The sequence below is a fragment of the Bufo bufo genome, chromosome 3, assembly GCF_905171765.1.
Source record: "Bufo bufo chromosome 3, aBufBuf1.1, whole genome shotgun sequence".
Classification (NCBI taxonomy): domain Eukaryota; kingdom Metazoa; phylum Chordata; class Amphibia; order Anura; family Bufonidae; genus Bufo; species Bufo bufo.
Window position 1 is genome coordinate 228,252,314 of NC_053391.1, and position 25,874 is coordinate 228,278,187.

General features: G+C 41.1%; 1 protein-coding gene across 4 annotated transcripts in view; it reads right to left on the reverse strand.

Annotated features, from left to right (window-relative positions):
* Positions 1 to 1,507: 1,507 nt before the first annotated feature.
* NGF (nerve growth factor) overlaps positions 1,508 to 25,874 on the reverse strand; it is a 100,883-nt gene continuing 76,516 nt past the window's right edge. For 2 of the 4 annotated variants that reach the window (XM_040421858.1, XM_040421856.1), the window contains exons 2-3: positions 10,059 to 10,177; positions 1,508 to 2,635 (exon numbers count right to left, since the gene is read on the reverse strand). In XM_040421858.1, the coding sequence (XP_040277792.1) occupies positions 1,925 to 2,623 (699 nt within the window). In that variant the 5' untranslated portion in view covers positions 2,624 to 2,635; positions 10,059 to 10,177 and the 3' untranslated portion in view covers positions 1,508 to 1,924. Of the gene's footprint in view, positions 2,636 to 10,058; positions 10,181 to 25,874 lie in introns of all 4 variants that reach the window. The other 2 variants (XM_040421857.1, XM_040421855.1) reach the window with 1 other exon arrangement.

Genomic DNA, 25,874 nt, shown 5'->3' on the forward strand with positions numbered 1-25,874 from the left:
TTGTGTTTTTTATTTTATTTTTATTTTATTTATGTAGTTGGACAACCCCTTTAAACAATATTAATCATAGGACACCCTTTTTATCTTCAACTATGCAGCCCAATTCTCCCAATCATTGTGAAATTAAGCCATGGGGCACCATTTTAAAATGTTGATGTCTTAAAGTCCCTTTGCAGTGCTATGTATATACCTTTTATGACTAGTACAAAATTAAGTTATGTAAGCTGGTGCCGAAACAATGGGAAAAATGTATCATACCAGAAGTGCCAGAATTTCTGTGTAAAATGGCAGTGGCCTGCCCTTTTAGTGCAAAAATAGTGAATTTTTTTGGGTGATTTTACATCATTCTTGTCACTTTCCAGAAGTGGCCAGGAAAGTGAAGTGAGCTATGTTAAATAGGTGCATGCCAGATGACTGCAACTCTAGTAAGAGGGTTGCATACAAAAACTGGAGTAACATCTCTAGACAAAAGTGTTATGTTTAAAGATGCACCAAATTTATCCAATACTTGCAACATTTGACACATTTGTCTCAAATGAGGGAAGCACAGACTGAAGAAAAACTGACTTCAAAGAACTCCCTTAATGATAAATGAACCTCATATGCTTCAAATACAGTATACCAAGTTTGATAGTACATGTAGATGTTGTTAAGTCTACACCACCCAAATCCTTGCATATCACAAGCCTATCTTCAGAAACTCAGGAAAAAGCAGATATTCCAGATGACAATAATGTCAATATTGCCATAGTTGGCAAGATTCATAAAAATATAAAATACTGCAGTTTTCTTATGTTTTAACAGATGAATTCAGTTCTGCAGTGATTCATTTAATCTCATCATTAGAGTAGGAACTTTTCTCAATGGGGAGGTTAACGTATCTCAAGACAACAATGGATGGATGAAATGTCTGAATTCTGAAGAGTATGCCTACCAATAACACTGACTCTACAAATATTGTGTAGTCAAATTGGCTTTATGACTATTTACAAAATCTCATTATTCTGCACTAGCAATGCTAATAGCCATGATGAACTCTACACTTCTATGGGAGCGCCGGCTCAGCTATTTTTGGAACTCCCATAGAGGTGACTGAAGGGGTTGCTGCTCTTCGCAACACGCTCTGCAATCACTTCTATGGGAGTTCTGAGAATAGCCAAGCATGCTTGCTCGGCTTTTTTTGGAACTCCCATAGAAGTAAATGGTAAGCACGCTACGCATTCATGGTGCAATCTCCTTTGCTATGAGGTCCCGTTCTAGAGATAGATGTGGGTTCCAGAGGTAGGACCCGCACCTATTGGACATTTGTGGCATATCCTAGTTCATGAAAAAGTTTTCTAAATGATTATGGATATATATTATGCTATGTTTTTATACCAAACAGATTTAGATAGTAAGTAATTTAAGTACTGTACTTTAGAAACAAGTCATAGACCACCAACCAAAGGCTGCACCTATTAGACTTTTGGTCTCATGTTTTGACTTAGGTTGCTTTATTTTATATGCAGTATGAATTCTTAAAAAACTATAAAATTTCCAGCTTAAAAAAAATAAAATGATACATACAATATTTATTATCATTAGCATATCATATTTTCTACTCATTGATAGTGAACAGCAATGAAAATAATTTATCCTTGGCAATTAAATTATAAGAAAATATCAACGTCTAATAAATTCTATAAGGCATATATGTTTTGGTCTTTTTATTTCATGTTTCCAAATTAGAGGGCAAACAGACATGTTACCCCCAAAATGGTAAGGTATAAAAAATTACAAACAAACCCATTTTGAAAAGTTTTTAATAAATAGTCTCTTTTTTACAGTAAAAATTTTAAATATATCATGCAGTCCATATAATTTAAAATAATTTACAGGCTGAGGTAGGGGTGGGGAGAAGATGAAAACAGCAAGAAGGGTCTATTTATGATCGGCTCTTCCTGCTGAGCACACAGACACAAGCTGTATCTATCCGGATGAACCTCCATGCTGCTTGCTTCCCTTCCATTGTCAATGCTTTGACAAATGTATGCGTGGTGGTACAATAGGAGTTCCAATGTTTTGAATCAATCCCACGGCATCCACCTGAAACTGGTTTTGGGTCTCTACACTTGGTCTCAAAAAAGTACTGCTTAAAAACGTTATTATTTATATTGACTTCCCCCAGCACAGTTACTTCCTTTCCCTTGATGTCAGTGGCTGTGGTTTTTTCACCAACCCACATACTGACGCTATCGCATACGGAATACTCCCCACGATGTAGCACTGGATGCACCGTTCTTTTCGCTCGGATAGTTTTATTGAGGGATTCCTCATCATCTAAATATTCCAAGTTCCGTAGGTCCTCTGACAATGGTGGAGGTTGGGTGCTAAACAAAACCCTTGGAGAGCGGAATTTCCTCCTCCTGAAAAGTTTAGGGTCAACTGTAATGTTGTGAAAAGGTGCAGGTTCATTTGTTTCTATTCTGCCATGATTTCGGTGAAGAGACTTAGTTCGATGTGTATGATGATGCTGAATGCGATGCTTTGTTGATGAGCCGGCTGGGGCATGGTCCTTGGTCTTTGGTGCAGCCTGTATGCCGATCAGAAATGCTATAATCAGAGTATAGTACAACATGGACATTACTCTTTCCGCCTAGGGAAAAAAAAAAAAAAAGCTTAAAGAAAAACTGACACAAAAACAACTGGTTACATAATTTTGATATCATTTGCAACAAAAAGGTTTGACTCGCAAAATTCAGTAAATACTAAAATATGAACTTTTTAACCACAAATACAAAAATTCCAAAACAACTTATTCCTAGAGTGCTATTAGTATCTTTTACTAAGAAATTTCAAGTAAAATGTAAAAAACGCAAGCAACCCTGATGTGATATAAATAACATTCTGGCTACATACAGCCACCATAGGCAACCAAGCCAGTTTTTCTTTGCATTAGTTTTGATAAGGGAGAGATTTGATTAATTTGGTTAGACATTTTGTTTAGCCCTGTGTTCTTGCACCAGCAGCAAATCAGCTCAGCGGCTCGGCATCTTTGCAGTGGATCTGATTACTTTCTGAGCCCATCAGATCCAGATGCCCTGTGCAGAGTCAGCGAGATGACTTGGCACTTGCTAAATGCATCTTGCAAAGTTCGAAAAGCAACTATTCACCCTAGAGAAGTAAGAAACATTGTTTTACTCTGCATGATCAACCCTACCAGGCAATATACCCAGTTTAATAGGGTTGATAATGCTGATGGATGCTCTTTAAGTAATATAAATTGTAATGCTATGTTTCAATATCCAGACAGGTATTCACATTCCTTTACATTTATTAAATTCAATAATTTATACATATGTTTTACATCACCTCATTGTTCAATTGATAAAACTATTCCTAAAGATATACAGGTGAAACTCGAAAAATTTGAATATCGTGCAAAAGTCCATTTATTTCAGTAATGCAACTTAATAGGAATTGCATTAATGCAGCTTATAATTAGAATTTTGTGAAAAGGTTCAATATTCTAGGCTCAAAGTATTACACTCTAGTCAGCTATTAATCCATACCCCCTGAGCAAGGGGTACATCAAAATTGTGACTTTGGGGTTTCTTAAGCTATAAACCATAATCATCCAAATTATAACAAATAAAGGCTTGATATCTCGCTTTGCATGTAATGAGTCTATCTCATATATTAGTTTCACCTTTTATGTTGAATTACTGAAATAAGTGAACTTTGCACGATATTCAACTTTTTCGAGTTTCACCTGTAGTGGGTGTTCCTTACTTTTATTTACTTGCCTGGCTAAACAAACACTTTCAATAGATCTCTACATGGACCTTTTATGGATTGTGATTAATTCACCAGTTAAGTTGTCTTTCTCCCAAAGCAAAATTACCACAATCGATTCAATTGTGGATGCATTCTAATAAAAACTTGTATGAATCTCCCAAAACTCTCCATTTTCACCTAATCCAAAGTTTTGGGCATTTATCTGGCACAAAATCAAAATAGTGTCTGATATTTTACATATTCGAATACAGAGAAGTTGAAAAAGGAGGATCACATGACACCATGCTGGCTTGCCTTGCAATCAACCTCCATTTATGAGGGACTATAGCTGTGATGTCTGGGGATGTGTCTTAGGCACTATATCAGATCCGAGCCAGGATCTTCCATGTTTTTCTGGGCTTGTACATTGAAGGGATAACACATCTGTTAAATAGAGGAAATAGATCTTAAAAACAGGGTATGTTTTTTAGGCTACATTCACACAACCGTATGTGTTTTGCAGTCCGCAAATTGCATTACATCTGTATGCCATCAGTTTTTGTTTTTTTTGCAGATGCATTGTAACAATGTCTAAAATGGATAAGAATAGGACATGTTCTATTTTTTTTGCGGGTCTACGGAACGGACATACTGATGCGGACAGCACACGGAACGGACACGGAAACAAACAACGTTTGTGTGCATGTAGCCTAAGGGTTATTTCACAGTGAAGAAAAAACAATAGGTAGTTAGATTTCTTCATTAAGTGACAGCGATAGGTTTTAGAGAGGATAGGATAAAGTTTGTCATTGTGTAACCAAGGCCTCAGGATGACTGGCAGCTATTTTATTAAGAGTTGTATGAAATGCTCCATTTATTATTAATGTGAATCACTCCAACACCCCAATCTTCATAAAATAATTTCACAATCACAGACAGTCAGACAGCTGTCAGCCGTTTTACTAGGTGCTGCGTCATAGTTCTATGCATTGCAATTACAATAGACTCTGCTCAATTGACCATTTTGTCAGTCAATTGACAAAAGAAACTATTCCCCCTGCTGCTACTGCTACTACGACCAGGCCCATCGCTAACAGACAGGCAAAACAAGCAATTGCTTGGGGCCCCGAGCTGGTGCTTGTTTTGCTTCCTTTAAGGCTGCAGCCACCTGAGCGCTCTATAGAGAGCCTCAGGCGGCTGCAGCACTCCTGGTTACCTCCCGAGTTCCTCCTCTGCTGACTGCTGCTCTGTAGCGTGGCCGAGCTCTCCTCCTCTACCTCCTGGCTGTCACTCAGTCCGGCCGGGTACCGCGCGGTACAGGAACAGGGGATTCAGTTTCCTGTTCCCGGCCGGACTGACAGGAAGTGTACACTGAGTGCTCACTTCCTTTTAGTCCGGCCGCGGCCGGGAACAGGAAACCGAATCTCCTGACCTGTACCACGCGGTTCCCGGCAGCACTGAGTGACAGCCAGGACTGGAGGTAGAGAGCGAGGAGCTCGGCCACGCTACAGAGTCCAGGGAAGGAGCCGGAGGACTGAATTAACTTAGGAACTTATCTAAGGTAGGGTAGGGAAAAAAAAAAAAAAAAAAAAAAAAAACAGGGAGGGGGAGAGTAAGTAGGACACAGGGAGGGGGAGGGGGAAGTAAGAAGGACAGGGGGAGGGGGGACTAAGAAGGACATGGGGTAGTGGAATAGGAAGGGAGGGGGGAGTAAGAAGGACATGGGGTGGGGGAATAAGAAGGACACAGGGAGGGGGAGGGGGGAGTAAGAAGGAGGGGGAGTAAGAAGGACAGGGGGAGGGGGGGACTAAGAAGGACATGGGGTAGTGGAATAAGAAGGGAGGGGGGGGGAGTAAGAAGGACACAGGGAGGGGGAGGGGGGACTAAGAAGGACATGGGGTAGTGGAATAAGAAGGGTATGGTACAGTGGTGTTTTTTGCAAATGTTCATTTGTTGAAAATGTTCAAATTTCATGCACATTAAATGCAACAGCAGTATTTGCACTGTAAACCTCCTTTTTTATTTATATAAAGTGTGGGTGAACTTAAACTGTATGGCTATACTGTGGTTCCTGTAGGCTTTGCCTGCGTAAGGTGGGGAGGGCATGGAGAGGGGGGGGCTCCGTGTCTATTTTGCTTGGGGCCCCTAAATTCCTTCAAACGGCCCTGACTACGACCACAAGGCAGCACATTGCTTACCTTGTCAATCAAGTTCTATACCGTGCTGCTTTTGCCAGTACTAGCCCTCTACAGTCGCACACCTACTGCCTAGTCCACCATGTTCGCTACTGTGCTCCTGCTTCTACCATTACCCTTACACAGCTTTAACATCATACTGCGCTGCTGCAGGAAACCCTACACTGCACAGTATAAAAAAAAACGGAAACTGCTTAAAAAGATTTTTTATAATTTTTTAAAGCTTTTCTAATTAACCATTGCTTCTTCACTTTCCAGGTTTATCATTGATTATTTAAAATAACATCAAACCTGTTGCTATTATCACTGGCAGGCATTACCCCCAAAATGGGATAATTTTTGGACAGTTTATTTTTATTAAAAATCTGAAACTTTTTTAAGAGAACTCAGAGTGTCATATACAACTTTTCATGGCAATTGGGGCACTTTCTATTCAGTTCGAATTCATTTGGACAGAATCAATTCTGATGGCCAAATCAATGGAATCTGAACCAAAGTGAATTTCAGGAAGTTTGCTCATCTCTAGTTCTAATGTCTCAAAATACTGCATTCCATCCATTGTGATGAAGAGAAATGGCTCATTCACACAACCCCTTTCCACATCACATGAAAATGATAAGCTGGGGGGATCAAATATACAGGGTGGCCCACGAAAAAGTAGCCTGCCTCCAATATCTCGAACCATACCAAATAACGTGTGTGCAGGAACTGAAAGAGTCTGACAAAGCTAAACGCATAAATTACTGGACTCGGTTGCTATGATTGCTGACAGACATTTCGACCCATTGCTGTACTTCATGACAAACAAAGTTTGGTTTCATTTATCAGGTCATGTTAATTCCCAGAATAAGAGGTCGTGGTCTGCTGAAAATCCCCATTTGATTAGTGAAACACCACTTTTGTAGTAATTTCTTATTTATTTCATTATTTTAATCCATCCGCATAGTTAATTACTGGCCAACGTTTCGGTCCCACACGGACCTTGTTCACGGCCTCAGTGTTTTGGTCATCTTGGTCCGTACTACAAAAGTCTCTTGCGAGTGCCGTGGTCTATTAATACTATTTCTGGAGGCAGGCCACTTTTTCGGCGGCCAACCTGTACATTTCAGTCAGGGAAAATGTAGCCTTAAGTTATACAGCCATTGAAACTCATTTGGCTGTCTCCCCTACCCCCCCCCCACACACACACGTACGCACGCACCCACGGATACTCAGGAGTCAGGAGGCCCCTCCGTACACTTTAGATCAGATTGTTCCACCAACCTTGGTTGATTCAACTAACGTTAAAGGGGTTATAGAGTATAATTAAAAATCTGCGGCAGGCAGTAGTGTGTTAGAAAAGATAAATAAGAACTAGACTAAACTCACCTTTTTAACACCTCTCCTCCAGCACAACAGCTCCTGGAGGTTCCCACTAGAATGTAAGTGACAGGGCCTCTTCTTGGTCATAAGTCTGCTGCAGCAATCAATGGCCTCAGTGGTCACATGTGCAAGAGCAGGTCACTATCACTAAGTCCGGTTAGGACTCCTGAGGGTGCTGTAGCCAATCTGTTGCCTTGGCGATGTGTTATTCTTGAACATATTACCATTGAGACCAATGATTGGTTGCAGCAGTCTCATAGACAAGAACTGGAACCCATCACTTTCAGTCCAGCAGGGACCCCTGGCAGCCATACAGCTGGAATGGTAAGCAATTTAAAAGTTGAGTTAATTTTTTTTATTTTTAAATTATTTATTTATTATTGCCTAATGACTGTGTTTTAACTATGCTGGACAACCTATTTAATCTACTATAGTCAGCTTTAGATCCTTCCCACTAAAATACATATACACAATCGGACTCTTCGCTACACCTCTTAATTTATTTATTTCTAATGTATCCGAATGTCCTAACAATGCCTATCTTAAAGGGGTTGTCTCATTTCAGCAAATTGCATTCATCATGTAGACAACATTAATACAAGGCACTTACTAATGTATTGTGATTGTCTATATTGCCTCCTTAACTGGCTTGATTCATTTTTCCATCACATTATACACTGCTTATATCTAGGGGTTACGACCACCCTGCAATCCAGCAGCGGTGGCCGTACTTACACACTATAGGAAAAAGGTGCAGACTCTCTTGGGCCGGGACCATGGGAGTGCTTATAGGCCAGAGCTTTTTCCTACAGTGTGCAAGCACAGCCACGGCTGATGGATTGCAGAGTAGTCATAACCCCTGGATACGTGCAGTGTATAATGTGATGGAAAATTGAATCTAGTCAGTAAAGGAGGCAATATGGACAATAACAATACATTAGTAAGTGGCTTCTATTAACTTTCTGTACATGATATATGCCATTTGCTGAAGTGACACAACCCCTCTGGCAAGTGGCAACCCATTAAGTTCCTGAATACTATCCAGCTTTGGATCTCTTTTTATGCTATTAAATAATAATAACTAGTCTAAAAAGAATAGTTGTATTTTGTTCTAAAATAAGTAAAAGTGAAATAAATCACATTGTAAAAAATGGAATGTAATTATGCTGTCAGTTTGTGTTAATGACAGGAATTGAGATAAATGCAAAAAAATGTCTTTAATACTCCGGAATCTGAGTCACTGGTGTTAGTGATACTGTTAACATTGCTGTACAATATATAACACTAATTCATCACATACTGACATTGATACTGAGAAGAAGACAAAGAGTCAAAACTTGTCAATCAATCCATGAGGATTCCTTTTCATGAACTCTTTAATCCTATGAATTTACTGCAATCCCATAATAAAGATGACGAAAAATGTACGTAAAAGTCATTTTTATATGTTTGTCTTACCTAGAATGATTATGTCTACTACCACCTACATGCATTGCTTAATATCCTTGTGGCCAATGTAATGTAAATCAGATGGCTTAATACGTGTGTTTGAGTTTCATCCCTGGTAAAGTTAACAAGTGACCTATTTGTCATGAGGAAGCTATTATAGAGGCCATCAAATCAAAGCGTGCACAGTTTTATATAGCACATCAAACACTTTCTGCATTTTTTCCGCCTTGGAGATACCTGGACTATTCTAGTATGTAATCCAGAACAGCTCTCACAGCATGAAATATTCTAGCAAAGTAAAACCAGTACACCACTTCAAGTGTTATATGCTTACATATACGGTTATACAGCTTTAGAACAGAAAAACAAGAAAACATGAAAGGAAAAAAGGATAGTGAACAGAAAGCATACAAATTAGAAGGAAATGGAGCTATGGACTATGATCACTTGACAAAACATGAACGTTCATCATGTCAAGCGATGCTAAACACAAATGACCTAGAGACTATTAAGCTACTTTCAGATGGGCAATATTTCTGTTCGGATGCTATCAGAGTTTAGAACAGACTGAGCACTGACTCATTAAACTGGGTATATTAATATAGGCAATTTTCCACGTGGCCCATTGCTCCACACAGAGAGAATCGCAGTATGTGCTTTCCTGTCCATAATCCTCACTTGAAAAAACGAATGCATCTGCAGTAGAGATGAGCAAATCAGTTCTAAACAAATCAAATTTGACCCAAATTTTCCAAAGTTGGCGTCAAATCAGAATACAGATTTATCATAGACCGGCAGTGTACGTCAGTCTACGATAACCAGGCGATCTGCCAGAAGCGGTGTCTAATTTATGATGAGACGTATGTCTTAAAGTATGATGGGGTGGACAGCACACCTAGTAAATCAGTTGTGGGTGCACATCTCCCGGGAAAGTGGTAAGCCTGCCCATGTAGAGTAATACACAAGTAAGGTAAAGGAAAAAGATGCAATGTTTTGGCTAAGGAGCCTTGGTCATAAATTAGGCACAGCATCAGGCAGTCCGTGAGCCTATACTGATATGTACGTCAGCCGTAGATTTCTTTGTTATTTTATACCACAAAACTGGCCTAATAGATGATAAATGTAGCATGGGCCTGACCCTGCTCATTCCCTCACCACAGCCCTTTGTGGGAAAGTGTTGAAGGCAGCTGAGAGAAATCACTTGTGCAAAAGTTTTTAAGCAACTGATGTTGAAGATGTCGCAAACATGCAATATAGGTTTACAATAAATTAGGCCCAATATGTTGAATGCCCTACCTTTGGGTGTACAGTGTACAAAGCTGCTCTGTCCCAGAGGCCTTTATTCCATCCAAACACTGGGCTGGCTTGAGGCCCAGCATACCATCTGTACAAGGAGGTGTCTTGGAGGTGCTTTGCTGCTGATGGAACCAAAAAAAAAAATATGACATTAAGCAACTATTTAAAAAGCTAAAAAAATAAATAAATAATATAATATAATATAATAATATATATATATATATATATATATATATATATATATATATATATATATATATATATACACACATACATACATACATACACAGTACAGACCAAAAGTTTGGACACACCTCATTGAAAGAGTTTTCTTTATTTTCATGACTATGAAGGCATCAAAACTATGAATTAACACATGTGGAATTATATACATAACAAAAGTGTGAAACAACTGAAAATATGTCATATTCTAGGTTCTTCAAAGTAGCCACCTTTTGCTTTGATTACTGCTTTGCACACTCTTGGCATTCTCTTGATGAGCTTCAAGAGGTAGTCCCCTGAAATGGTCTTCCAACAGTCTTGAAGGAGTTCCCAGAGATGCTTAGCACTTGTTGGCCCTTTTGCCTTCACTCTGCGGTCCAGCTCACCCCAAACCATCTCGATTGGGTTCAGGTCCGGTGACTGTGGAGGCCAGGTCATCTGGCGCAGCACCCCATCACTCTCCTTCATGGTCAAATAGCCCTTACTTTCAAAGTTTTCCCAATTTTTCGGCTGACTGATTGACCTTCATTTCTAAAAGTAATGATGGCCACTCGTTTTTCTTTACTTAGCTGCTTTTTTCTTGCCATAATACAATTTCTAACAGTCTATTCAGTAGGACTATCAGATGTGTATCCACCTGACTTCTCCTCAACGCAACTGATAGTCCCAACCCCATTTATAAGGCAAGAAATCCTACTTCTTAAACCTGACAGGGCACACCTGTAAAGTCAAAACCATTTCAGGGGACTACCTCTTGAAGCTCATCAAGTGAATGCCAACAGTGTGCAAAGCAGTAATCAAAGCAAAAGGTGGCTACTTTGAAGAACCTAGAATATGACATATTTTCAGTTGTTTCACACTTGTTTGTTATGTATATAATTCCACATGTGTTAATTCATAGTTTTGATGCCTTCAGTGTGAATCTACAATTTTCATAGTCATGAAAATAAAGAAAACTCTTTGAATGAGAAGGTGTGTCCAAACTTTTGGTCTGTACTGTATATATATATATATATATATATATATATATATATATATATATATTAGAAGACGCTACACCCCTGATCTGCAAAAGCAGAAGAGTTTCTGATCTATTTCATTTCTGTCTATTCCAACACAAACTATAGACAGTTTAATTTATTTGATATAAGATTCTCAACATAATCAGAAAAACTTAGTTTGCTCATTTAAAACAAAAAATCACTAATGGATCCGCGCAATATAATACCGATGGTTGGAAATGTATGAGGAGACTGATCGCCAATGTCTCTTTTCATATAACTCACAAATCCGTGTGATGTCAGGCCGTAACTTTTCCACTATCGAGTCTACACGTTCATGTGCTGTGTACACGTGTTCCAAGACAGAACTTCAATCGTTACTCCAGCTTGCAAAACCTCAATATAAAACAATATTTTATTGCACTTACAAGATAAAAGTCTTGATTTCACATAAAAATCCTTGCCCGACCCGAGTTTCGCTTCTGGGGTGTGTCATAATTTGTTTCACAATCGGGTGCTATTTAGCCCTCCTTTAAAACGTCATATCCGCATATTTAAATCTTAATACTACGATATCATTTAAATATAAATAAATAAATGCATGATAATACACATTCAAAATATAAATTATCCTCATAATATCATCTCAATATTAAAACATACATTGAAATATATTCCTTGTCTAACAGTGATTGTATACTATGCACATTTCTCCCTACAGCCTCTCTCCCTACCCTAAAGTCCCTGGTAGCTGAATATAAGTGGGATCCTTATCTACATATAGTAAACTTTTCTTTAATAATAGTATTATATGTTAGCTACTTTCATAGGTGGGTTTGCAATCAGTTAGATTTTATTTCGACTAAGGGCTCTTTCACACTTGCGTTGTCCGGATCCGCGTGCACTCCATTTGCCGGAGGTGCCCACCGGATCCGGAAAAACGCAAGTGAACTGAAAGCATTTGAAGACGGATCAGTCTTCAAAATGCGTTCAGTGTTACTATGGCAGCCAGGACGCTATTAAAGTCCTGGCTGCCATAGTAGTAGTGGGGAGCGGGGGAGCAGTATACTTACAGTTCGTGCGGCTCCCGGGGCGCTCCAGAATGACGTCAGAGCGCCCCATGCGCATGGATAACGTGTCCATGTGATCACGTCATCCATGCGCGTGGGGCGCCCTGACGTCACTCTGGAGCGCCCGGGGAGCCGCACGGACGGTAAGTATACTGCTCCCCCGCTCCCCACTACACTTTACCATGGCAACCAGGACTTTAGCGTCCTGGCAGCCATGGTAACCATTCAGAAAAAGCTAAACGTCGGATCCGGCAATGCGCCGAAACGACGTTCAGCTTAAGGCCGGATCCGGATTAATGCCTTTCAATGGGCATTAATTCCGGATCCGGCCTTGCGGCAAGTGTTCAGGATTTTTGGCGGGAGCAAAAAGCGCAGCATGCTGCGGTATTTTCTCCGGCCAAAAAACGTTCCGGTCCGGAACTGAAGACATCCTGATGCATCCTGAACGGATTTCTCTCCATTCAGAATGCATTAGGATAAAACTGATCAGGATTCTTCCGGGATAGAGCCCCGACGACGGAACTCTATGCCGGAAGAAAAGAACGCAAGTGTGAAAGGGCCCTAAGATGTATAAATGAAAGAACAAAAAATCTTTATTATACAATGTATAGACTTTTGTTTGAGACTAAATTATTTGTGGTTCAAATTATACATTTTACGTGCAGAGGGTTGGGACGGCAATGGGTGGGAAATTCGCACCCAGCTTCGCAAACCTTTTTATGGCTTTTTGGGAACATCTCTATATAGATCCATTAGTGAGCGAAAAGGAAGATGATAGGAAGATATATGTGGGGAAGAGATATAATCGATGATTGCATCTTTCTGTGGAGGGAAAAAGAAGATGATCTGGGGGACTTTATCAATTCTATTAACAGTAATGATTGAAATCTTAACTTTACTGTAAATACCAGTAGAACAACAATTCAATTTTTAGATTTAGAAATCATGGTTGAGGAAGAATCTTTGTATCCAAAGACCTATTTTAAGCCAACTGATAGAAAATGGTATATAGATAAGAGTAGTTGTCATTATAGACCATGGGTGGATAATATACCCAAAGGTCAATTTTCGGAGGATTAAAAGGACCTGTACAAGATTGATGGATTACAAAAAGAACAGAGTGGAGTGATTCATCAACGTTTTAGGAAAAAGGGATATGAAGAAAGTATATTAAATAAAGAGAGGGAAGAAGTAGCTCTTATGTACACAGATATAGAACCACAAGTTAGGGAAGGGAATGGAGAATATGTTGGTAACAACAGGGAGATCGATAGGTACAAAATTGTATTCTTCACCCAATATTCCACCCTCTGTACATCAATAAAACGCATTATTCTAAAAAATTTGAAAATATTGCATAACGATCCAGTATTATGCAAAGTACTCCCAACAAACCCAGCATTTATTTAAAAAAAAGTTCCCACCATTAAAGGGATTCTGTCATCAGATTTAACCCCTCTGACCTAAACATATGCTCATGTCCAGACTAATAAGAAGAATCCTAAGCTGGCCTTATTAAACCTCACTGTGGCTCTATTTGACAGGTTATAAAAACCAGTTTTTTGGGCAATCACTTACTTAAGGTGCCCAAGGGGAGGTCCGTTAATACAGGGTGCCCGGCCGCACCCATCACCATCCGGTGCCTAGCGCCGCCTTCCCTGTCTTCAGCGCCGCCTCCGCAATCCTCCCTGTCCCTCTGCCAGATCCCGCGCCGGCGCATGCACACTTCTCAATAAAGCCGCTGCCAGGAGTCCGCACGGGCGCATCAGGCTGAGCCTAGTGCGCAGGCGCGGGATCTGGCAGAGGGACGGGGAGGATTGAGAAGGCGGCGCTGAGCTGTAGAAGGCAGCGCTGAAGACAGGGAAGGCGGTGCTGAAGACAGGGAAGGCGGCGCTGGGCACCGGACAGCGAGGGGTGCGGCCGGGCACCCTGTATTAACGGACCTCCCCTTGGGCACCTTAAGTAAGTGATTGAAAGGTTATAAAAAACAGTTTTTTGGGCAAATAGAGCCACAGTGAGGTTTAATAAGGCCAGCTTAGGATTCTTCTTTTTAGTCTGGACATGAGCATATGCTTAGGTTAGAGGGCTTAAATCTGATGACAGAATCCCTTTAAGGACAAAACGGTTCATAGTTGACTTGCGTAAAGAACCAGATCTACCATCTGGAGCATATTACCAGAGGAATCCAGCAGGCTTGAAGTTTATGGGTGTTGAGCTTGTAGGTAATAGATTGGGGGGGGGGGGGGAATCCGGTGGAGCATATTAATAAAAATGAGGTGGAGTGGATATACAAAATGTGCACTCTGCAACCCACTGGTATGAATATTGAGTGGTATGTGAAAGCAGTGTCTATGTATTAACCCACTCCACAGTATTCACATATGGTGACGGTACCAGAGCGGCACCTGTGAAAGTTGCTAACATATTATTAGAGAAAAGTTTCCTATATGTAGATAAGGATCCCACTTATATTCAGCTACCAGGGACTTTAGGGTAGGGAGAGAGGCTGTAGGGAGAAATGTGCATAGTACATAATCACTGTTTAGACAAGGGATATATTTGAATGTATGTTTTAATATTAAAATATTATAAGGATAATTTATATTTTAAATGTGTATTAGTATGCATTTATTTATATTTAAATTATATCGTAGTATTAAGATTTAAATATGTGGATATGACGTTTTAAAGCAAGGTTAAATAGCACCCGATCGCAAAACAAATTATGACACACCCCAGAGGAAGCAGAAGCGAAACCAGGGTCGGGCAATGATTTTTATGTGAAATAATCAAGACTTTTAACTTGTAAGTGCAATAAAATATTTCTGTTATACTTTGAAACGGTGAGCACTATGCAAATGTTTTATATTGAGATTTTGCAAGAACACGTGTGCACAGCACAGGAACGTGTAGACTCGATAGTGGAAAAGTTACGGCCCGTGGGCTACAGACATCAGGCAGATTTGTGAGTTATATGAAAAGAGACATTGGAGATCAGTCTCCTCATACAACATTTCCAACCATTGGTATTATATTGCGCAGATCCATTAGTAATTTATTGTTTATAAGAGGAGGACTGGGACCACTACTTTTTAGGATTCTGCTGCAAATTGATCACACATATATCAGATATCTAACTAATTTTTCTCTCATTTAAAACAATGTTTTCTAAAGCTTCCTGCCACGTGAAAGTGTCTCTGTGGAATCACACAATTGAGTAATGAATGGTCATCATCCTCATGCATTACAAACACAATTTCCAAGAAGGATTTTCTTACTGATGGAGACTAGTGTTTGCACTCTAGATAGTTCTTGCGTTAGAGCCAGAGGAAATGATCTGATATCATGCTCCTGCTTTTATTGGAGCTGTGAACTGCCAGCATGCTCCAATGTCTCATTCTGATGCCAGATCACAACGTTTGAAACAATACAGAATCTTGATGAGACTTGTTAGCATTTCCTAGAGTTGTGTAACCATTTTTTACTGATCATTATTTCCACCTGTACAGATATATTCACCAGATAAAATATGACTAAATAGACCATGTATCATAAATAGCATTGTATACTGTAGGGACTAACTTTTTTTTATACCTTTTTTGGTTGCTCCAAATCATGAGTGAAAAAGTCTAAGGGCTGATTCACACAACAGTGACCGACCTGGGAAACAAGGTCCTTGTGTTTTCTCCTCTGTGTTTTATGATAAAGTCAGTTTATATCTGATGGTGGATTTATTGTACAGTACTCACATGATGACTACAGTACAATAGATTCACCATCAGATATGAACTGACTGTCTCATAAAACACTATGGTACAGTTGGTTCGGATCAGAAGAGCCGTAGTTGACAAAGGAGATGCGGTCGATACATGGTCTGCATTTCTTAGTCTGATCATGGCGATGGGAACCAGTTCTTAGTCTACAGTTTTTTGAGGTACAGCTTGTATGCAGACCTATGGGTCTTTTATATCATCTTATTATTTTTTGCTGGTTATCAAAAAGAGCAGGCAAATGAATGGAGTAACACGTGAATACAGTATATAAAGGTAGACAAGGTTTGTTTGCAGTTTCTGCTTTCTAATTTTTTTAAACAAAATTAAAAGACACATTAGAGCAATGCAAAATTTTTTGAAAAGAAGTGCACATACCCTTGAAATAACTTCCTTCTATCTAGGAGATCCCCAAAAATTACAATATTCATTATTTAAACATACAATGACACCATTATATGAATTCTTGGATGGGTAACACACAAACCTGTGTACCATACATGACACTCCTACAGTACATACTCCGTTAAATTCAATTTCAAGACATTAAATAAATAGGGCATTTGAAATGAAGCATTACTTTAATATACATGCAATAAAATATATAAATTTGTATGAGCATTTTTCTCACTAGTAGTGCCCCCTGCTTCCTCTCCAGTGGCTGACATTCTGGTTCACCTTCTCATGCATTCGGTGGTGAACCCGACATGTTCAGTAGCTTCGCTGCTCCTTACTTCCTCCCAGTGCTGGCCTATATCTCTGTCTATACAGTAGAGAAGTTAATTTTGAGGGCGGGGGGGGGGGGGGGGGGGGGGGAGGATTATTGTATACCATAGTGGTATGTTAAGTAAAATCACTAAGAAAGTGTGTTTTCTAAGGAATGAGTTACCAAGAGCAGGTGCAGGTGCTTGATGGTCACCTAGGATGAGCTTCTGCCAAGGACACAACAAAACTAAAGTTTACATTCACATGACCGTAAAATAACTTGCTTGCACAGGGACACTTGCTCTTCACTGGAGGCAGCAGGACCTGATGCTCCCAGCATGGGGATGTCATCAAGCTGGGAGCACAGGTCCTGCTGCATCCAGTGATGAGAAAGTTTCCCCTCACATGCAACTTTAGTGACTTTTGATCAATAGTACTTCTGTATTACAATGCATAATTATTTTAACAGAAAAAGATAACACATCCTGCCTGAGACATCCATCTGAAGGTAGGATGCATTGGCGGATGGGACATGGCCATGCCAAGTACTTGGTACTCTGTGACTGCATTTGCAGGTTGCCAATCAGATGAAATAGGAAGCTCCTTGCCTCTGTCTAACAGCTCAGATGCCACAGTCACAATTGAGTACAGCATTTGAGGGGTAAAACTGCTGGGATCAGAGTTATCTCTGATCCCAACAGTGATGGCTGGGTGACTGCTCTGTAATAGCAGATAGCAGGCCCAGCGCCTGAGCCTGCAACATCGCACACAGAATAAATAACAATATTCTGTAATGTAAGTTTCTTAACCTATTTTCTATTGCAATCCACCCATTTACTTATAGGGGTTCTTTGGGAATAATGATTTTTTTGTACGATTTCCATTTTATTCTATACTTGCATATATCTGTCCTCAGCGATGATGTATATAAGTATATGCTTACGTTTGTGACTATACTTATCTAATGTATTTCACATTAGATTTGTCTTGACAAAGGTCTATTGTAGCCCAAAACTTTGCTTAAAAGAATCTGGATTCCTCTGACTTATGCTGACAACGATATGATGTTATCACATGGATTAATTTTCTGTTACTCAATAAATGTGGTTTAATTTACATCTTCAAAGAAGTGTGCCGCAAATTTCTTAACTGGCAGTAATTGCATTGGCATTTGTAGCTATGTTGGTGGCGGTAGAGGAAGTGGTAGCGATAGTGGAACCCGGGGCACATACAGAGGAGAGAATCAGGAGGGGGCCCTCCATGAGATATCACAGTCTTAAAAAAGTGGTGATGAGGACTGTGTGTTGGACAGGACCTGAACGCTGGAACAGAGTGCTGAGGAGGAGGTGACATCAGAGGAGGATGGCAGTGTCCGTGGTGGTAATAAAGAACATAGGCGACAACTCCCAAAAACTCCCCAAAATATTTCAGGGCCAGATTTGCTTCTATTGTGCTCAGCTCGGGAACTGGTGTTGCTGCTAAGGCCTCATGCACAGACTGTTGTGTGTTTTGCGGCCCGCAAATTGCGGATACGCAAAACACGGATGGCATCCGTGTGCTTTCCACAATTTGCGGAACGGCGTGGACAGCCATTAATATAACTGCCTATTCTTGTCCGCATTACGGACAATAATAGGACAGGTTATATATTTTTTTTGCGGACCACGGAACGGAGCAACAGATGCGGAAAGCACACAGAGTGCTGTCCGCCTCTTTGGCAGCCCCATTGAAGTGAATGGGTCTGCATCCAAACCGCAAATGCTGTGGCTCGGATGCGCACCAAAACAACAGTCGTGTGCATGAGGCCTTATACTGTGGATGCAGACTCAAAATATGCCAGACCTAGGCTAAGCTTGGCTGCTGCTAGCTCTGTGCTAGTATCTGCCGTATGGCATTTTATCTCCCAATGCCAGCATACAGAACCGCATCACTTTCCAAGTTCTGCATGATGAAAAAAGCTGTGGGCGTTCAAACACAAACATAGGAACCAGGCAGTGGCGTAGGGATCGCCATAGCAACCATAGCAGTGGCTATGGGGCCCTACACCACTGGGGGCCCGTCCGGACCGCATAATTATTTTTTTTTTATTAATACACACAGGCAGCCAGGCCCGACCGCCCGCCCAGTGTAGTGGGCGGGAGCAGGCGGTCCGCGGCTCAGGCCTGGCTGGGGGGGAAGCCAAGGAACTAAGGAAGGAGGAGTACTGTAGGCCTAGAGCAGGCGGGCCCGGGGCGCACTGCCGCACAAGGAGAACATGAGGTAGGCGGTGGAGGGGGCGTAGCGGAGGCGGAGCCCGGCTGGCACCAGCGCCGCAGTGCAGGAAAGATTTCCTCCGGGCCCCCCCAGCCTGTGTGTGCGAGTGCGGCTGTGTGCTGGCTGGGCCGCCCGGCCGAACTCGTAGTCAGGGCAACATAGCAGCAGCAGCTAGGCAGGCAGAGCTAGATGATCACAGATGAATGATAGATATTCATTCATTGGCTCAGCAGCGCCGCTCTGGCTGCCACTACTAGTGACAACTCAAGTCACCTGACTTGCACAGGGGGGGCGTGAGTAGACAGTCACACAGGCAGCTCTAATCAGATTAATCTGATAATTCTGATTCAATTTCTTGGCGGGCGCGGGCCGCGGCTGCCGTCTGACTCTGCTGAATATATTATGTCTGAGTGACTGAATGAATTCTGATCTAATTTAGATCAGAATTCAGTCACTCAGACATAATATATTCAGCAGAGTCAGACGGCAGCCGCGGCCCGCGCCCGCCAAGAAATTGAATCAGAATTATCATCAGATTAGATCAGATCATGATTCTTCAGTCAGTCATATATATTCAGGCTTCAGCAGAGTCAGTCAGACCTTCGGACAAACGCACACTGGCACTCTGGCAGGCGGCAGCCAGCAGCAGCGCAGGAGACGGCACTCGGCAGGCTTTCAGGACAGGACAGGGGTCAGGACTTGTTAGGGTAGGTTCCAATTGAATTTTGAATGTTATTTTATAATAATTAATATGATCATTTGATTTAAAATTAATTCAAAATGTTGAGATGAGCGCCAGGGCCATGTGAGTGCAAAGCGCTAGGCTAGCTAGCGCACACACTGAGGCGCTCAGGATTAGCACAGCATCAATGATGTGTTAAATTTTTTTTATGGGGGGGGGTCATGCCGTGCTAATCCTGAGCGCCTCTGCTCTGGTGCTAGTTTGCGTGACCGTGACACTGACATGATGGAGCCTGGAGGGAGGGCCGGGGGGGACAATGTAAATGTCTGTACTCTGAGTATGTCACTGTATGTGACATGGGAATGGGGCCAGGCCGCCAGGAAGGGCCGGCCTGGGGGGGGGGGAATGATGTGCCATGGGGATGGGGGGGGGGTGTAAAATGTGACACAATAGGGGGTAATGATGTGATCATGGATGGGGCCAGAGCCGTCCGGGCGGGGGGGGGAGAAATAGCCTATTGTGTGTCACATTTCTCCCCCCCCGGCCGACCCTTCCTGGCGGCCTGGCCCCATTCTCATGAAAAGAAAAAGAAGGTAAAAAAACATCTACCGTATGCACAGGAGGTGGGTGCGGTAGGTGCATTGCGTGTTTGCGTGGGAGCTCTGGAAGGGGTGGTGGGAGGCCCGATAGATATGTGGGGGCTGGGGGGGCCCATAAAATTTTTTTGCTATGGGGCCCATGCATTTCTAGCTACGCCCCTGGTACCAGGGCTCTATTGCAACACATGAATTGACATCACTGGTTCCAAATCAGAACAAGTCAGTCTTCCTTCTCCTGATCTTTTTGGCAGCTATGTCACATCTCCAAGCAGTACAGTGTCCTTGTAGTCATTATCTGCTGCTTTTTCTCCTACTTAGACTCCTCCTTGCCCTCCCCTCTGTCGTGAGATATCCATAATGGAATGCATGGCCCTGAGAAAACTATTCACGACCAGCAGTTAGCTTCTGTGCAAGCTTAGTTAGTTGTGGTAATTGTGGAACAGATCTGCGCCTTACTCAAAATTGAATTCATGAAGCCATTGCTAGATCTGTTGAGCTCCCCGCACAACCTCTCAATCAAGGAAATGTGGCATAGCTCTGTGATGACTTTTTGTCAGCCAGGTGCCATCTGTTGGAATTTTTGCCAGGTGTTTGTAAAAATTGCCTTGTCACTATGAAAATGTAGCATAGTTTAGCCCCTTCTCCAAAGCTTAATTCTACTGTATGATATTAGTACTGTTGTCCATTGTCTAAAATAGGCTATAATCATTCAGAAAACTAGACAATCTGACACATACCCTGTATCTTGAATCCTTAGACATTTGGGTAGGCAGATTGGAATTGGCCAGAACAGGCCCAGTTTGCTTTCAGTGTACTATCTTGTCCAGCCTCCAGTGTCACCTCAGAGTTTTCAGCACGGCAGTTGGCGTCATTAGACCCAAATGGACAAACTTGTTTTGTACACTGACAGAGGAAATCACTTTTGTCAAAATGAATGAGGCATGGTACCTTGAGGATTCTCACACACTTCTGGCTGAGGCTAATAAATAGATTAGCCATTGCTGACGGTGGCTATTTATCGCCAGCCCCAACATGCCACTGCGACTGTCTGCCTGCCTACCATCATGTTCCGTACTGCAATGCTGCTGCCACTGTCAACGGTGCTACTCTTTCTACTGCAGCTACCTTTAGCTCTACCCAGACACCACTATTACCCCTTCACAGCCACACATGTACTGCTGCTACTAGTGCTGCCACATGAGTTCCATAGTCTCACTGCTCTTACTGTAAAGAATCCTCTTTTATGTTTGTGTAGAAACCTTCTTTTCTCCAGACACAGAGGATGCCCACTTGTCACAATCACAGTCCTGGATATAAATAGATGATGGGATAGATCTCTGTACTGGCCCCTGATATATTTATACATAGTTATTAGATCTCCCCTCAGTTGTCTTTTTTCTAAACTGAATAACCCTAATTTTTACAATCTTTCGGGGTACTGTAGCCCACCCTTTCCAGTTATTACTTTAGTTGCCCTTCTCTGAACCCTCTCCAGCTGTGCTATGCCCGTCTTGTTTACAGGAGCCCAGAACTGTACACAGTACTCCATGTGTGGTCTGACTAGTGATTTGTAGTGACAGGACTATGTCATCACGGGCATACCCCTTTTGATGCACTCCATTATCTTATTGGCCTTGGCAGCAGCTGCCTGACACTGGTTTCTACAGCTTAATTTGCTGTCCACTAAAATTTCTAAGTCCTTTTCCATGTCACTGTTACCCAATGTTTTACCATGTAGTATGTACTAGTGGATCACTTTCAATTCAGGTAGAATCGATTTGGACCAAAATTAAATGTCTTGACTCATTTGACACAAAACTAATTTCAAGAAGGTTGCCCATTTCTAGTACCAACCTTTATTATCCGGTTCCAGTCAGGAACTTGCCCCCTTAAAAGCTGTCCAGTTTCTTTTGATTAGACCTATCCCACATAAACCCGTGCTAATGCTGTATTCTCAGGTTATTTTCACTGAGATATTCCAGGATACAATCTGTAATAAAATCTTAAAACATTTTAAAGTCTCACTTTTTGACCTCTTTTTGAATGTCGGGGCTACATTTTCTATATTCCAAAAATGTATTTATTAAGACCCAGCTATATAGTTGTATAAATGCTTTTCAAACATCTGATATAAAGATATTGTATATGTTTTATTCTGCTGGAAAAATATTTATTTTTGGCCATAAAAATGTTGAATTCATGAATTCTAAGGACATCATGTAATAATTCTGTGATTTACAATGGGCTTGCTAATCCTTTACTTACTGAGTAAAACAATCACAGATTACCATCATTGAGCCAACAGAAGTAAAAGCTATTAAACCAATAATAATTGAAAACAGATTTTTTGTTCTTTACATGCACTCGTTGAGGCAGTCTGGTTTACAGTGGTTAAGAACCTTTTAAAGTGGCTGGTGGCACATGAACAAACAGGTGGAGAAAACTTTGTGGTTTAGTCACCTGAAGAAAACTTCATGCTTCTTTTGAAGTATATTGGCCATTATAGATCTTTAGATTCAGATTTTTCAACATATTTTTTAGCTATTAATGCCATTTTATACATAAATTATAGGTTAATGATTCATAAATACTGATGATAACTAAGTGGGGCATTAATAATGTTGTGTCTTATAATTTCCAACTGTGATTAATGTCTTTGTGTATAAACTGTTAGAGGAAACGATTTCAGACTTCCTACTATATAACTTCACATAGACATAAGATCAGTTTATTAGGTATGGCAAGTGCTGACAGATGAGATTTCAAAAACCGGACCAGGCTTGAAATATCTCGCTTTGCATGTAATGAGTCTATCTCATATGTTAGTTTCACCTTTTAAGTTGCATTACTGAAATAAATGAACTTTGCACGATATTCTAATTTTTCGAGTTTCACCTGTAATAATCTAATGTGGAAGGTTGTATATCCAATGAGTTGACCCAAGCGCAGGGGGTGGAAGGGGCACATTCACAACTTGTCTATCTAAATCTACGCTGGACAGGATTTACTATATATTGTGTTAATATGATCTGTATGTCCCTGTTGATACAGAAAGGTGGCGCTGTTTGTTTAAGGTCAAATTTATTTGTAAATCAATAGACGTCAGAGAAACTTAAACTCTAAGGAACCTTGTGAATATTGTAAAAAAAAATCTGACCATGTCAGATTTTTTTTCAATTTTCCCAGGGTTGCTTGACACCCCAAGCAGTGGTAATGCTATGCTTTAACCATGAATTGCTGGTGACTGTGTTGCTTTAGCCTTCATCTGTTTTATCATGTTGATTGTGGATTATTTTGTGTCCTCCAGTCACAGTACCATATGGCAGGATCTTAGATCAGAGATCAATCATACTGCAATAGTCTGACATCCAGGTTCTTACATTGATGTCACAACTAAGTTGTTTTATTGCCTTAAGAGCATTATTGTATGTCTTTTAATGATAGTATGTTATAATACACCACTTTCCTATTATACTATAATAGACAATCCCTTTAACTAAGCCGTTTACAATTGAGGGAGGGATTTACTATCCCCTGCACTCCAGCATTCTGTCTTCAAAATGTCGCGAAATAGGACTTATAGGACTTTTTTGTGGGTCACTTGTAGTGTTCAGCGAATCAAAGTATCCGAAGTGGACTTCAGGAAAAATTTGGATTTGCCACAAAGGCGAATTTCCTCGCATTTCTTGGTAACGAATCAAGTGGTGGCTGAAAAATAAAAAAAAATAAAAATAAAAAACCTCGTCCACTTGCTCGCAGAGAGGCCGCCTGCTCCTGTCTTGATTGAAGAAAACCTCTTTCGAGCATCATGACATCACCACGTGATCAGGCTAGGAGAGCGCAGTGATGTCATCACACGTGCCCAGCATGATCACATGGTGACGTCATCATGCTTGCAGCAGGTACTTTGGCAGTTTTCTTCAGGCAACACGGGAGCCAGTGGATCAGGTGAGTATTATTTTTAACTCGAGAAAGGCTAAATGACAGTCACAGATGCCATGTTCAGCGTTGAAAGCGGCATCTGAGGGGTTAAATAACGGGGAGCAGCGCAAACTTCGTTCCCCGTCATTGATCCCGCTCCATACAATGGGAAACCATTCGTGATTAAGTCATTCGTAATGAATCAAATTTGGCAAATTTGGCAAAGCTGCCGAACTGAATTTCGCTAATCTCTAGTCACTTGCAGAGAAACTCCAGTATGGGGTTAGTATAGAAAACTGGGGTAGCATTTCTGGATAAAAGTGTAAGGTATAAAGAGGAGTCAAATATAACAAACAACGTGTGACATTGGATAAACTTGAGACAAAGTACACCAAAGCAGACTTGAGCAAAACTGGCTTCAAAGATTACCCTCATGATAAATTCCACCCATTGCATTTACAGTCCTAAAAAGATGACACAGATGATATATCTTGATTAAAACTATTTAAAGGGGTATTCCGGTTACAACAAGTTATCCCCCATCCACAGGTCAGAAGAATAGGTGCCCCATACCCTGTGCAGCTGATTGGAAATGTGTGCAGCTGCTCCATTCAATTATATGGGAGCGCCGGAGATAGCCTGTGAATAGGGGATATCCCTTTAAGGGGAGCCCGTCACCTGTACTATGGCGCCAACACTAAAGACAGCATAGTGTGGTGACAGACCCACTGATTTCGGCAGTCTGTCATTTCTGAGCTGGCAGTCAGTACTTTTATAGTACTGACCTGCCGAACAGTGCAGCGTGCACCAGTGCCACGAGGGACAGGAGTCTAATGAGACCGGTTAACTGTACCCACCATCGGATGATGAGTGACGGGTTTCTTTCCTATGCGTAACAGGAAATAAATCTATCACTGATTGTCCAGAAGTGGGGGAGGGTGGGGGCTATCAGTCTCATTGGACTCATCTCCCTCGCAGTGCTGGCGCATGGTGCGGGGTTCTGCATGTCAGTACTATAAAAGCACTGAATGCCAGCTCAGAAGTGACAGGCCACTGAAATCACTACACTATGCCCCCCTCAGTGAGCCTAGGGTAGTTGACAGGTCCCCGTTAAGATTTCACATAAATAATATTTAATTGCAAATTAAAGAAAAAAATCATATCAACTAAATAAATACTAGATGTGTTCAAATCTGCTGTGAACACAGATTTGTAATTGACAGCATTACGAATGAATCTGCATAGGCCAGCCACATGGTCTATCACAGTTATGTTTGCAGGATTCCGGAAAAGCATGTGAATATTTGTGGTTTTGTCTTACAACGAAGATCCAGTTTAACAGCTTTTACTGAAGGCTGGCTGCAGGCAATGAGTATTAAGACGATCTAAGCAGAATTTATTAGTAGACAAAAGGAAATTGAGCACATAGAACAGTTTGTGAATTAGTACTGTATTTTTAGAATGGCTATCAAATACCCGTATACCCAGTGGGAAAAATGATCTCTTACCTATCAAGCAAGTTTACTCCGTTTTTTAATAACTCAACCATAGGAACCTCGGAGGAGAGTTAAGAAGTGCTCAAAGGTTACAAGG